Source organism: Lethenteron reissneri, chromosome 64 (genome assembly GCF_015708825.2).
Source record: "Lethenteron reissneri isolate LAM-NWPU_2019-01 chromosome 64, ASM1570882v1, whole genome shotgun sequence".
NCBI lineage: Eukaryota > Metazoa > Chordata > Hyperoartia > Petromyzontiformes > Petromyzontidae > Lethenteron > Lethenteron reissneri.
Genome location: NC_083842.1, coordinates 5,325,371 through 5,339,610, shown reverse-complemented (window position 1 = coordinate 5,339,610; position 14,240 = coordinate 5,325,371). Strand labels below are relative to the sequence as shown.

Here is a 14,240-nt window from a genome sequence, read left to right as displayed (position 1 = left end):
CAACAACCAGATGCTGGAGACATTGAAGGTTGGTTGTTGACTTAACAGCATCAGTGGCATCGCCATGATGACCTGAGCTATTGACACAATAGGGTGCTACTCGCAGCTATCATTTGATGTCAGCTGCTACAGTTCCACCAAATATTTTCCTTGCACCCACATGTAGTATGTAGGTCCTGGTCTAATGGACCCTAACATGTGCATATAAATAGGAAGCATTGTAATAATACTTTATATTAACCCCCCCCCCCCCCCATGATGATAATAAATATGAATGACTTCATTGTGGACAATGCATAAAAATTGCATTGAAGTGAACTGATATGAAATGCCTCACTGTCTTGCAGATGACTACGATGTGAAAGCCATCGAGCAGGCTGTAGAGGAGTTTGAGAAGAAAACCTACATGCGATTCCGCCCTCATGGCAAAGAGACGGATTTCATTCATATCCAGGCCTTGGAGGGGTGAGGATTTCACATCCAATACCCATATACTGTACAATACTTTAATAATTCACAGCCAGTACTCACATCTGGAATTCTCATTCAGCACTCAATCATGTTGACATAGATCTTTGTAATTCCACAAGCTGTACCTGCTCTGCCTCACCACAGCCATCCCAACACGTTGTGTGGTCCCTATGGCCATTGCCAGAGGTGTGGAGGGAAAAAGTGCTTCATAGCTCATGGGATTCATCCAGTCTAAATAGAGATTCTGATTTTGGTCTTGAATGTGCTCATCTTACACAGTGACTATGCATCTAAAATCACATCTTAGCTGAAGAGAGTTTATTGTTGTCAGTGGAATATTGATTAAAAATAAATGTACGTGTTAGATCACATGAGTAAAGTGTGTGCCGTACACCCTCCTCCACCAGTGGAATATATTTTAGCCTAATTGAAGAGAATTTCAGGACCTTTTACGTCTCGTGAGAAGGTTTTGCTTCGGATGTAAACTCATTTTGTCTGGAAGAACAAATTACATTTCTAGTTTACAGCAGTGGTGGGTGTCATAAAATGACAACTTCACTCTTCTGTACTCTTTAGTTTAGGGACTCTACTATTACATGCAAACTCATTGTCCCATTTACATAAAAATCTGAAATATACTTTATCTAAATGTATTTAAAATAATCACGTGATCCAATGGATGACTCCTGCTTTCAGGTCTCTCAGCAAGAGCTGGTCGTACGTGGGGAGGCAGGGGGGAGCCCAGGATCTGTCCCTGGAGCCCGGGAAGGTAACCAAGGGCACGGTTCTGCACGAGTTGATGCACGCGCTCGGCTTCCAGCACGAGCACTGCCGCAGTGACCGCGACGACCACGTCTGGGTGGTGCCAGAGAACATGAAGCCCGGTGAGAGGGACAATGTGACTCCATCTCTCAGTGCAGGATGAGCATCACCTGTGACTGTTGCTTCCGAACTGCCTCTGGTACTATGAGTGCCGATCCTCCTCTACTGTCCGCGTCTGGGCACTAGCGGTGCAATGATGGATCAATTAATCCATATTAATTATTTAGCTAACAATACACGCATGGATGTGTGTAAAATAAACAACATTTATAAATTCATATGTTTTTTGGATGAGTTCAGTAACCGCCTGCAGCCACTGGAGGCCACTGCATTAAACAGATTGTTAAAAAAATTACCTATTCTTGAATGGAATCAGAACCCTAATCACGACAATTAATCTAGTGGTACCACAACTCACCTTGTAGATTTGAAGCTTTCGTGACTGCAAGGATTCATATTCTTAGATTTTTTCGGTAAAGTCATGTAGGTAAAAAAAATAAATTAATAAAAGTAAAATAAAACAAAATAAAAATTCACGACGTTTCGGAAGCAACACAAGCCTCTGTCTTCAGGTGGAACCGTCACAGCCACGACAGCTGTATCAAGTAAATGAGAGATCACAAGAAATACCACCCCGTATATATAATGGTTGAGGGGGGAAGGGCCAGGAACGGCACACTTTTTTTTTATTAATATGGTAAGGTGAGGCTTAAGACTAAGAATAGACTGCATAACAAAGGACTGACTGAGCCTTTGTTATGGAGAGGTGCGGTTTGTAACTAACACCTAGCATACATAACAAAAGTGTGAAAAAAGAAAGCAATTAAGAACTAAAACTGGTGAAACAACAAACTGGCTGTCTATCAATAACCTGTAATAGTTGTCTGTCAAATAAGATGGTCCAAATAAGTGTAGTTACATCTTTTTTGCATGGTTAATCACATATTTTCAATGATTACTCAGTTTGTAACCCTCATCACGGTTGAAATTATGTCTGTGTTTGTATATTTGTATGGCTTCGTGTACAAACCTTTGATGGTAGCCAGGAGGTTTGCAGAGCACCTTGGTCTCGGAAAAGACAATTTCATGAGAGCCCACAGAGTTGTAGCAATGATCGGCAACAGCCGAAGAATCAGTTCGGCTGTTGTCGATCATTGCTACAACTCTGTGGGCTCTCATGAAATTGTCTTTTCCGAGACCAAGGTGCTCTGCACACCTCCTGGCTACCATCAAAGGTTTGTACACGAAGCCATACAAATATACAAACACAGACACAATTTCAACCGTGATGAGGGTTACAAACTGAGTAATCATTGGAAATATGTGATTAACCATGCAAAAAAGATGTAACTACACTTATTTGGACCATCTTATTTAACAGACAACTATTACAGGTTATTGATAGACAGCCAGTTTGTTGTTTCACCAGTTTTAGTTCTTACTTGCTTTCTTTTTTCACACTTTTGTTATGTATGCTAGGTGTTAGTTACAAACCGCACCTCTCCATAACAAAGGCTCAGTCCTTTGTTATGCAGTCTATTCTTAGTCTTAAGCCTCACCTTACCATATTAATAAAAAAAAAGTGTGCCGTTCCTGGCCCTTCCCCCCTCAACCATTATATATACGGGTTGGTATTTCTTGTGATCTCTCATTTACTTGATACAGCTGTCGTGGCTGTGACGGTTCCACCTGAAGACGGAGGCTTGTGTTGCTTCCGAAACGTCGTGAATTTTTATTTTGTTTTATTTTACTTTTATTAATTTATTTTTTTTACCTACATGACTTTACCGAAAAAACCTAAGAACACAACTCACCTCCCTGACACCCCTAGCGGGCAAGAAGGCAAGTCTCATTTGTAATGATTGGAAGCACAATATAGCAGCGTGCCACCCTCTCAAATGATGCTAGGTTGTAAATGTGTTCACAGTTTATTGTTTTGTTTAATAGAATTGTACTGAGCAGACTGGCCTTCCCATTTGACTACAAATATTCTTCAAATTAAAAATAATAATTAACTCTAGATTTGAAGCTTTCTTGACTGCAAGGATTCATACTCTTTGGTTTTTTCGGTAAAGTCACGTAGGTAAAACAATTAATGAAATAAAATAAATGAAAACAACAAATCACGACGTTTTGGAGGCAACACAAGCCTCCCTCATCAGGTGTAAAAAGGCACAGCAAAATAATGTACATCTGGCCCTCAAGATGAACGGATACTCAGACCGTACTATCCGCCAAGCTGTTTCTCCTACCATGCAGAGACAACCACCTGATACTCCGATCAAAATCATCACGCTGCCGTACATAGCAGGCGTTACCAAAAATATTTCCAAAATTCTAAACAAACACAAGATCCATGTCCGGTTCAATACAGTACACAAAATCCGTGATCTGATCCAATCCGTAAAGGATGTCATTCCGGATTTACAGTACAAATTGAGTTGTACCTGTAGTGACTGCTACATCGGGGAGACGAAACGACATATTTCAGACCGAATTCGCGAGCACAAATCAGATTTGAAACACGGCAAAACGAATTCTTCGGCCGTTGCTGATCATTGTTACAACGCTGTGGGTGATCATGATATTGTTTTCTCTGATACCAAGGTACTCTGCAAGCCGTCTGGATACCACCAAAGATTTGTCCATGAGGCTATACAGATGTACAAACATAGACATAACATCAACCGAGAAGATGGATTCAAATTGAGCAATCATTGGAAAGATGTGATTAACCATGTTAAACCTCAACCGTGACTCTCCCCCGCTCTGCGTCCCCCCTCCCCCATCCGGGGCTCCGTCCTCCTTCTCTATCACCTTCCTGGCTCCACCCACACCCCAACCCCCTCCCCCTCATCCTGCGCCCGTCCTCCTTGGCTCCTCCCCCTCCTCTTATCCTATATAACAATGTCTCATCACAAATAACTCGCGCTACAGTTATTTTGCTGTACCTTTTTACACCTGATGAGGGAGGCTTGTGTTGCCTCCGAAACGTGATTTAATTTAGTTTTCATTTATTTAATTTTATTAATTGTTTTAATAATTAACTATTACAAATTTATTCGAATTTAATTTTATAAACGGTGGCAATTTTAACTTTAATTTATTGTTCATTTAGAAATCTGATACATCTGATTGGCTGTTTCTGTGGTGCTACAACACCCATTTTAGAAACCGGGTTGGGTGCAGGGGAAGTTCCGACTTCCTGGATTTTCCTGAATATGCTTGACAGTTTGAAGTGAAACGTGGCATCTGATTGCTAAATGTGGTTGTGCTAAATGTTCTTCACCTAACCCTGAGCTGAAACAATAATAATTTATGCGTTACACGCTTGTCACTATGTGACAATTTAATTTGTTTGGCTGTGTCGGGTGGTGGTGAGCCTTTTGATACAAATTTTGCCAGATCATTACGTGGCCTCACCCAAAAATAAATTACAAATCAGACCGATAATATTCATAGCGAATGTGACAAAGAAGGTTTAACATGTTAGACCGTGTTTCTTTTCAGAATGGCACAGTCAAATCTTCACTAAGAAATCACACGCGCATGACATGTCCGCCCCCTATGACTGCAGCTCCATCATGCACTACAGCATGTACGTGCCAGCCCAACCACTCCCTGTGTGTGCGTGTCTTATACTTCCCCTATATCACAGCGTGTGTGTGTGTGCATCTTATACATTCCCTATACTACAGCATGTGTGTGTCTTATACATTCTCTGTACCATATATATAGTCTGTATGTTATACATTCCCTGTACTACAACATGTGTGTGTGCTCATGTATATTATCTGCACTACAGCACGTGTGCTAATATACTGACCTTACTGAAAGAGAAAAATTATGTTTCTCCGTGTGATTCCCAGCATGCTTCTCATCATCCTTTTTCTGTACTTTTCAGCTTTTGTTTATATTCTGTTTCATAATCTATCTTTATGATTCATATGTCATGGCAGATAATATTCACTGATTAAAACTTTATGATTTAGGAACTTTGGTTTGTTGCTTTTAATGGTAAAATACAATTTTGCATCTTCTTGGTTCTTTCGGTAAAGTCACGTAGAAGGGAAATAATAAAATAATAAAAATTTAACATTATAAAATAATTCTCACGACGTTTCGGCCACAACGCAAGCAGCCGTCCTCAGGTGAAGAACAGGTCTGTCAGAAAGACAGCGTCTGAATGAACACCACTAGGCTTGGCAGCGTATATTTAAGCTGGGTTGGAGGGGGAAGAGCGCCTTGACAAAGGAATTTGCATATCAAGAGGAATTTAGAATATTTATGGGAAATGCAGATATGGGATTAGTCACTACTTGTGGAATGCGTAGGAGGTGGGCGGGGGGTTTCAAAGTCATTATGCCCGTGCATTATGCAGGATTAGCAGCATCAAAGGGAGGGTGTAGGGTTAGCAGTAATAAAGGGAAGAAATGTTAATGGTATGGAGCTGCAGCAACTAAACCACCACGTAAAAAAACTAAAATATGAACTACATCAGTATCATCAATATACTAAATATACTCTCCAATAAGCTGAGCTACTAACAGTAAGTCATACATTACAATTTTATGTCGCAAAAAATATATATGCCTCCAGCTAAACTTTTTTCTCTTACATCACACGGGTCTACCCCGTACTATATACTGCCATAGACAAACCCAACATTAAATTATATACTGTATTACTATACACCACCCTATACCTTAGACTATACATTGTAATAGTACGCTATGTATTATTCTACCCACCGTACTGTATACCACACTGCTGTATATTCACTATGCAATTACGATACTATATATTACCTTATACATTATATGAAACATTACACTTTTATACTATTTATTATTATACAATCTGCTATACACTATACCATTGACCGTCGCGTGAAAGGTACTAAGAGAAAGCAACGAAATATGTCAATGGGAGAGTGGTGGTAGGAGACTTGCAGCGGAGCAAAGAATCCATTCCCTGCGGAGAATAAAAGATATATAGTCAATGCCAGTGAGTGGACTGCGGTCTGAAAGTCACCGTAAACGTGAACACAATCAAAGAACCAAGAAGATAAATCCCTGCAGTCACAAAAGCTTTAAATCGAAATACAATTTTGCAGTTGCACTCCATCCAGCTCTCAATTACCTCTTATTCCATAATTTTGATTCCAGTCCAACTGATTTACCCAGATACACGCACTCGGTTATGTATTCAACAGCATGGTTAATTTGGCTGCCTTCCGGCTGGGCCTGCACACAATTTAAGTTACAATTACAGCAGCATTAAATTTTGACTTAAAACTTTTGTGACTGCAGAAAAATTCATATTATTTGGTTATTTCTGTAAAGTTACGTAGATAGAAAATAAATTAAATTTTTTTGAAAATAAAATAAAATTCTCCACTTGATGACGACCGCTTGTGTTGCAATCGAAACGTCGTGAGTGTTTTTCTATGTGACTTTACCGAAAGAACCAAAGAATACAGCAGCATTGTTATCTAAATATGCAGTTACAGTAGTAGGTTTTTACCCTTTAAACTGGTACAAAACTGACACCTTTATACAAGGCATCATGTTTGCAATAACCACAACACAAATAGTCAAAATGCAAACAAAAAGAAAACAACTCTGATAATGATATGCACTGTCCTTGAAGTTAATTGGTCCACACCCGAGACAGCTTTCCTTAGAGCCTAGTCTCCATTGGTGTTGGACCAGATGACACCAAAAGGCGTACAACTCAAAAACAGTGCACTATCAGAGTATTGAGAGCTCGGGGTAAGCATTTACTCTGAGACCTCCTTTACCAGTGGCAAAATATAGTAGTAGGTTTTTACCCTTTAAACTGGTACAAAACTGACACCTTTATACAAGGCATCATGTTTGCAATAACCACAACACAAGTAGTCAAAATGCAAAAAAAAAACAACTCTGATGATGATATGCACTGTCCTTGAAGTTGATTGGTCCACACCCGAGACAGTTTTCCTTAGAGCCTAGTCTCCATTGGTGTTGGACCAGATGACACCAAAAGGCGTACAACTCAAAAACAGTGCACTATCAGAGTATTGAGAGCTCGGGGTAAGCATTTACTCAATGAGACCTCCTTTACCAGTGGCAAAATATAGTAGTAGGTTTTTACCCTTTAAACTGGTACAAAACTGACACCTTTATACAAGGCATCATGTTTGCAATAACCACAACACAAGTAGTCAAAATGCAAACAAAAAGAAAACAACTCTGATAATGATATGCACTGTCCTTGAAGTTGATTGGTCCACACCCGAGACAGCTTTCCTTAGAGCCTAGTCTCCATTGGTGTTGGACCAGATGACACCAAAAGGCGTACAACTCAAAAACAGTGCACTATCAGAGTAGTGAGAGCTCGGGGTAAGCATTTACACTGAGACCTTTACCAGTGGCAAAATATAGTAGTAGGTTTTTACCTTTTAAACTGGTACAAAACTGACACCTTTATACAAGGCATCATGTTTGCAATAACCACAACAAAAGTAATCAAAATGCAAACAAAAAGAAAACAACTCTGATAATGATATGCACTGTCCTTGAAGTTGATTGGTCCACACCCGAGACAGCTTTCCTTAGAGCCTAGTCTCCATTGGTGTTGGACCAGATGACACCAAAAGGCGTACAACTCAAAAACAGTGCACTATCAGAGTATTGAGAGCTCGGGGTAAGCATTTACACTATGAGACCTCCTTTACCAGTGGCAAAATATAGTAGTAGGTTTTTACCTTTTAAACTGGCACAAAACTGACACCTTTATACAAGGCATCATGTTTGCAATAACCACAACAAAAGTAGTCAAAATGCAAACAAAAAGAAACAACTCTGATAATGATATGCACTGCCCTTGAAGTTGATTGGTCCACACCCAAGACAGCTTTCCTTAGAGCCTAGTCTCCATTGGTATTGGACCAGATGACACCAAAAGGCGTACAACTCAAAAACAGTGCGTTAACCCCATGCCACCTCTGGACTCTTTCCTGACCTCTCCTTGTCCTCGCTCTTCAATGGCACCACCTCTGGTCTCTGTCCTGGTCCTCATCTGCCCCTAGGGCTGCCTTGAATCTCATTGTTGCTGACTCGCTGGTGACGGGCCCCTGGTACCGCAAAATTCTTCTGGGGCTCATTGGTGATTAGGCACTGGGGCCCACACAGCCTGTCCTGGGACTCGTGTGGTGAAGGGCCCACGAGGATATCACTGGGACTCATTGGTGCTGCCCTGGCTGCCCATGTATCATGATACCTCAACTTTGTCGTGCACCATGGGCTATGAAAGCTGTCCCACTTTACAGAATGTATAATATTGTGTACTCCTGTGAACTGTGACTTCGTGTAATATATAACGACACCCCCTCCCTGTAGAATGTATATTTGTTAATTTAAATCTTGCATTTGTATACCAATTTCTTATTTGTGTTTACAAATAATGGCCTGGTCAAGGAGTGCTTTGTACTTGGGGTTGTGTGTGTATGTGTGTTCATTCAGGACGGCGGGCTCAGTGGACGAGCGCAACCCAACGATCATCCCTAAAAATCCTGTCCTCATGCTGCACATGGGGCACGGCAACTCCCTGAGCCCCTGTGATATCGTGAAAGTGCAAAAGCTTTATGGCTTTCCAACAACCCGAGTGCTGAATTCTCACTCTGCAGGTGGGTTTACTGAGGTCATTTGTTCAGATGTCCTCTTCACTGAGGTTTGTACCATGGCCACGTCATTGGTAGCTGATGTAATTATTTTAATTCCTTAACCAACCAGATAGTGTGAGAACCTTAACATGAGACCCCACCAATATCTTTTTGCGTAAAGGTTCTGGTGGTGGGGATGACAAAACTTTGAGATGACCTTCGTACAAACCCATTCATAGGAGACACTGCCAAGTTACAAGATGTACGGGAACTTGCGCTTCTGAAAATAACAGATCTCTTAAAGTAGTACCTTCAAATAATTCAACAACATCAACATTAGCTTATATCTTCACACGAACTCCGTTAATTTCACACAAACTCCGGCCATCCTCGTAGCAGCTTTTGGCTGTCCATCAAACAAAGATGGCCACTGCATTGCGCGCTTTCAGATGCACTTCTGCAACCGTCTGAAATGCTCTTCCTTACAATATTAGGAAGCCACTGGAGCTATGCACTTTTACATTAGACTGAAAACGTATTTCTTTAGAACTGCTTTTTGTGTTTAGTTTGTTGTCCTACTCCACACCTCCAATTAGCACGGTTAGGTACGTATGATGCTAAAGAAGTTCAACATACATACATGTATATCTTAAAAATAAAGAAGACAAGTGTTCGTAATAGTAATTTTTCATGGACAGGGAATTGCATAAGGATTCTAGTCTTAAGGTTATCTTCATATCTTGAGTTACAATATAATGTTAGCGATGGTCGTGATACATCTGGAATTGGTTGACCACTCCCAGTGCCACCCTTTAAGCTTCACGTGTATAATATACGAATCGTGTAGTAAACAAAACCCCTCAATGTGCCTGGAGATGGGAAGCCCTTTTCTACTGACACACTGCGCCTCTCGTTACATTCCTGGTATGCACTTGAGAGCTGCTCAGCGTTTCATTCAATGGGAGGGAAATCCGAATTGCACGACGAATGTGCACGATAGGCAGGCCTTGCTCGGGGCAATGTGAGGACAATGTCAACATTACCAATGACTTCTTCACCATCAACAGATCACAATTAAATAACTTGCTGCACAGTCGATAATCCCCAATTGAACAGAGCATCACACTGATAATTTGAAGAAAATATGGCAAAGTGGCTCTCACAAATCCTCGGTGAGAAGCAGAAAGTTCCTATAGCTGTGTCCGAGTGCATTGCCACGCATGCTCCTCTTCACACTCTTCAGCTTTTGTTCCATTTTCTTTGTCAATGTCCATAACCCTGATCCACGGCATAGCAGGTAGTATACACAGAATAACATGTAATTCTTGAGGCACATTGGTATGTTTCTTTTAATCGTGAATTCAGTTTCACAAAATAACTGTGGCCTACTTTCTTCCACATTTTCATCCATTATCTTTTCGCAGTCCGCCTGCGGTAACTGTCTTAGGTACACCCACAACTGCGGTGTTTTTTGCGATGTGTCTCTCCGACATTGTTGAGCTAATTTGTTGTATGTGAATTTGTTTTGCTCATTATCTTGAGTCAACTCTATAGCTTTCTTTACAATGTTATGCGTTCCTATAATTCAAAAGAATAATTCTCGTCATTGTGGAGACTATAAATAACCAACTGAATAAGAAGACATCTTTCCTTCGCACATCCATCTTTTAAGTAAAAAAATAAAAGTTTTTATTACACAACCTATCGTCCACACGACCATCTTGAAGTGTAGATATTCAGCAGAATTTATTCAAGACAAAAAACTACGAGCTGTTTTTTATATAGTGTCTCCTTACCATTAGAGTGAGGCTAGCTTCAATCAATGCTGGTGAACTGCCAATACTTACAGGCACGGACCCTCTATGATACAGTTCCTAGTTAGATGTAACATTATACTGGTAGGAACGAAGTGGACCAGACCACCAATAGATTAATGTGTCCTTCCGTCCGTCCGTGTATCAACATCGCCCCCTACTGCAAACACTTGGCATGACCCTGTCCGACAAGATGGCCGCCCGCTCCCCCTGCGATCTGTGAATTAAACAAGATGGCCGTCGCTTCCGGCGCATCACGGCAAAACTTTAAACTTCACTTCAAAATTACTTTACTGAAACGCAGCACGTTTTTGAAAAAAATTACTTTACTGAAACGCAGCACGTTTTTTTAACACAGAGACAAGAAACATTTATTAACACAGAGACGAGATACATTTAATCGCCTAATTTGTGCACGAAAAGCACGGCGCGAGGCCTAGTGCGGCAGGCTTCGCGAGGCCTAGTGCGGCAGGCTTATTAACATAGAGATGAAACGCAGCACGTTTATTTTAAAAAAAATATGACTTTACTGAAATGCAGCACGTTTTTTTATCACAGAGACAAGAAACATTTATTAACACAGAGACGAGATACATTTAATCGCCTTATTTGTGCACGAAAAGCACGGCGCGAGGCCTAGTGCGGCAGGCTTCGCGAGGCCTAGTGCGGCAGGCTTATTAACACAGAGATGAAACGCAGCACGTTTATTTAAAAAAAAAATTACTTTACTGAAACGCAGCACGTTTTTTTAACACAGAGACAAGAAACATTTATTAACACAGAGACGAGATACATTTAATCGCCTTATTTGTGCACGAAAAGCACGGCGCGAGGCCTAGTGCGGCAGGCTTCACGAGGCCTAGTGCGGCAGGCTTATTAACACTAAGATGAAACGCAGCACGTTTATTTAAAAAAAAATTACTTTACTGAAACGCAGCATGTTTTTTTAACACAGAGACAAGAAACATTTATTAACACAGAGACGAGATACATTTAATCGCCTTATTTGTGCACGAAAAGCACGGCGCGAGGCCTAGTGCGGCAGGCTTCGCGAGGCCTAGTGCGGCAGGCTTCGCGAGGCCTAGTGCGGCAGGCTTCGCGAGGCCTAGTACAGAAGGTGGTGGTGGTGGGGGGTGGTGGTGGGGGGTGGTGAGGGCTGGTGGGAGGGGTGGTGTTGGGGGGTCTTTAAATCTCACAGCGTTTCTTGTCAAAACAAACACTTTTAATTAACGTTACACTAGAATACAGTATTTTTTCTTTAACTCCTCTATACCCGGTCGATATCCCTGTACCGGTACTAAGTATTATTCCTACCAGCCCACCCCGCAGGGTCCTGTTATAATACGTAACTCACGTTAATCTTAAGTGTGACTGAAGAATATAGAAAACAAATTAGATACACAGACAGCATGTCTTTTTTACATATCCATCTCTCTACATACGTTATGACACTATTTCTTACACAACCTATCAACCTTCTGGGAGTGCATAATTTCACGAGCATTGATTGAAGTACAAACAAACTATGGACTTCATGATGAAGGTTATTTGGGTTTGAGCTTACATATAAATGCGTCATTTGGCTTTTTAGACAGATGTATGAACAATAAGAATTATTTTATATATTTATGTTTTTGTTCATTGTGCTTGTGTGCTGATTTGTCAGATGTGATAGCACACGGAGGTCTGGAGAACCATGTGAACATATCCAGAAAAAAGGTGAGAGGGATGAAGCAGTGGGAAACATGACTATAAATTGTGTCAGCTTTAGTTAAAAGTAATTTTATATTTTGTGGGGAGCAGAAGTTGCATCAGTATAGTAATTTAAAGTTAATGTTTACGTACAATGGGGTTCTTTAAAAGTAACGGCCATTAACGTTTTCCTGTGAAACTGCCAGACCTACATTACTGCAAACGCATAGCGAGAGGACCGCACGCCTTCACACTGCTCGATGCAGTTTGGATAACACGCAAAACGCTGTTTCAGTTGCAAGCAAGATGGTTCAACAATGAGGCATAGCCGAGTTCCTGCTGTGACAGACAACGAGATCCTTGTTTGGTGCACACGGCGGGAACCGGAGGGGTGTTGTTTTATCGTTCATGGGTGAATTGTTTTTGATCCCACACCACAAGTGGTCATGGCAACCCATAGCCACGGGAGTCTCACCGTGCCGGTTTCACCGACTTTGTTCACAGATGGTAAAATGGCACTGATTGCACTAATGAGGTATAAAATTACGTTTATGTGGGTAAATCTGTAGACTCCTTTTCATGTAATTTACAACTCTTTAGTTACTAAGGTTTTTAATAGATACATTCAATAACATTACCTCATAATTCCAGTGTGGTTGTTATGTAAAGAATGTTTATGCATTTTCGCCAGGCATTCCCTGTGGAGGGTTGTATGCGTGGTATTGCCGCTGTGGGTGTTGTTGGCCGCCACCACTCTGCTCGCTCAGTTGGCTGCTCACGTTTCCTCATGGAGACACCGCAGTGCCGCCGGTGCAGCAGTGCTTAGTGAATGAGCTCACTAAGCTCCGCTGATGTCAGGCCTGTTTACTGGCTTTTTTACTTTTATTCATTTATGATTGTTATGGATATGGAGTAGTTTCATCATGAGTTCATATTTCATTATTTTGCAAAGTAATTGGTATGTCCTTTGGAGCATGATTTTAAATCAATAAAAAAAAATTACACAAATTAAAAAATATTGTCCGGTTTTTCACAAAATGTTACTTTAATCGGTCGAACAGTTTGAGTGGTAGCAGGGTGCCACCTCCCAGACCGGCAGTCCCATTACTGTGCCACCGGGACGAGCAGGGAGAGACGAGGCCACCTCCTGTGGTCCCCTGTGCACCGTTGTGCTCGGCTTGCCTCCTGGCTCTCGGTGCTGATGGTTGTCGTGGTTTTGTTTGTTCTCTCATCAGACAGAGGAGGAGGTGAAGGAGGAAAAAGCAGCCAAAGGTGAAGTTTGCATGTGTTATAAAGAACACAATATGGAGCCTCAGGGGATTTTATTTTACAATTACAGTGATCCGTCACAATGTATTTGAAAGAGTATCGATGTAATGAATACTATTTTTGCATCGATCACACCTTAACACTTATAACAACCCAATGTCTATCACGATATCAATGCTTTTTGTAAGATTTTTTCATGAAGCTGTTTGGAGATTTTCTATACAATTTGTAAAGAATTTCACAAACCGGCACTGATCAGTGTGGTGAAGTACTGTCAAGCCATCCCCATGACCAACAAGTCAGCAGATGCCGTCATTCAGCAGTTGATTGGCACTGGTCTGTAACGTCTTGTATTATTATTTTGTTTCTACAAGAAACCCTCCCCACCTGAAGAAAATCCTTGCCTATGAGTGGAGCACCAAGCTCGTGCACACAGTACAGTAGAGCTGGGACAATTAGTCAATTAGGTCGACTAATTGAATACATTTGCAGTTGACTATTTTGTGGTTGATTACTCAGGCCCA

At 41.2% G+C, this 14,240-nt stretch overlaps 2 protein-coding genes across 4 annotated transcripts in view; both read left to right on the top strand.

The window, feature by feature from the left end:
- The window catches only part of LOC133359253 (uncharacterized), a 351,541-nt gene that overhangs the window by 145,730 nt on the left and 191,571 nt on the right, over window positions 1-14,240 (top strand). The gene's annotated exons all lie outside the window — the stretch shown is intronic.
- Window positions 1,222-14,240, top strand: part of LOC133359254 (astacin-like metalloendopeptidase) — a 67,474-nt gene continuing 54,455 nt past the window's right edge. The window contains exons 1-4 of the mRNA XM_061577731.1: window positions 1,222-1,355; window positions 8,802-8,965; window positions 12,422-12,474; window positions 13,683-13,719. Of these exons, the coding sequence (XP_061433715.1) occupies window positions 8,860-8,965; window positions 12,422-12,474; window positions 13,683-13,719 (196 nt within the window). The 5' untranslated portion in view covers window positions 1,222-1,355; window positions 8,802-8,859. The remainder of the gene's footprint in view (window positions 1,356-8,801; window positions 8,966-12,421; window positions 12,475-13,682; window positions 13,720-14,240) is intronic.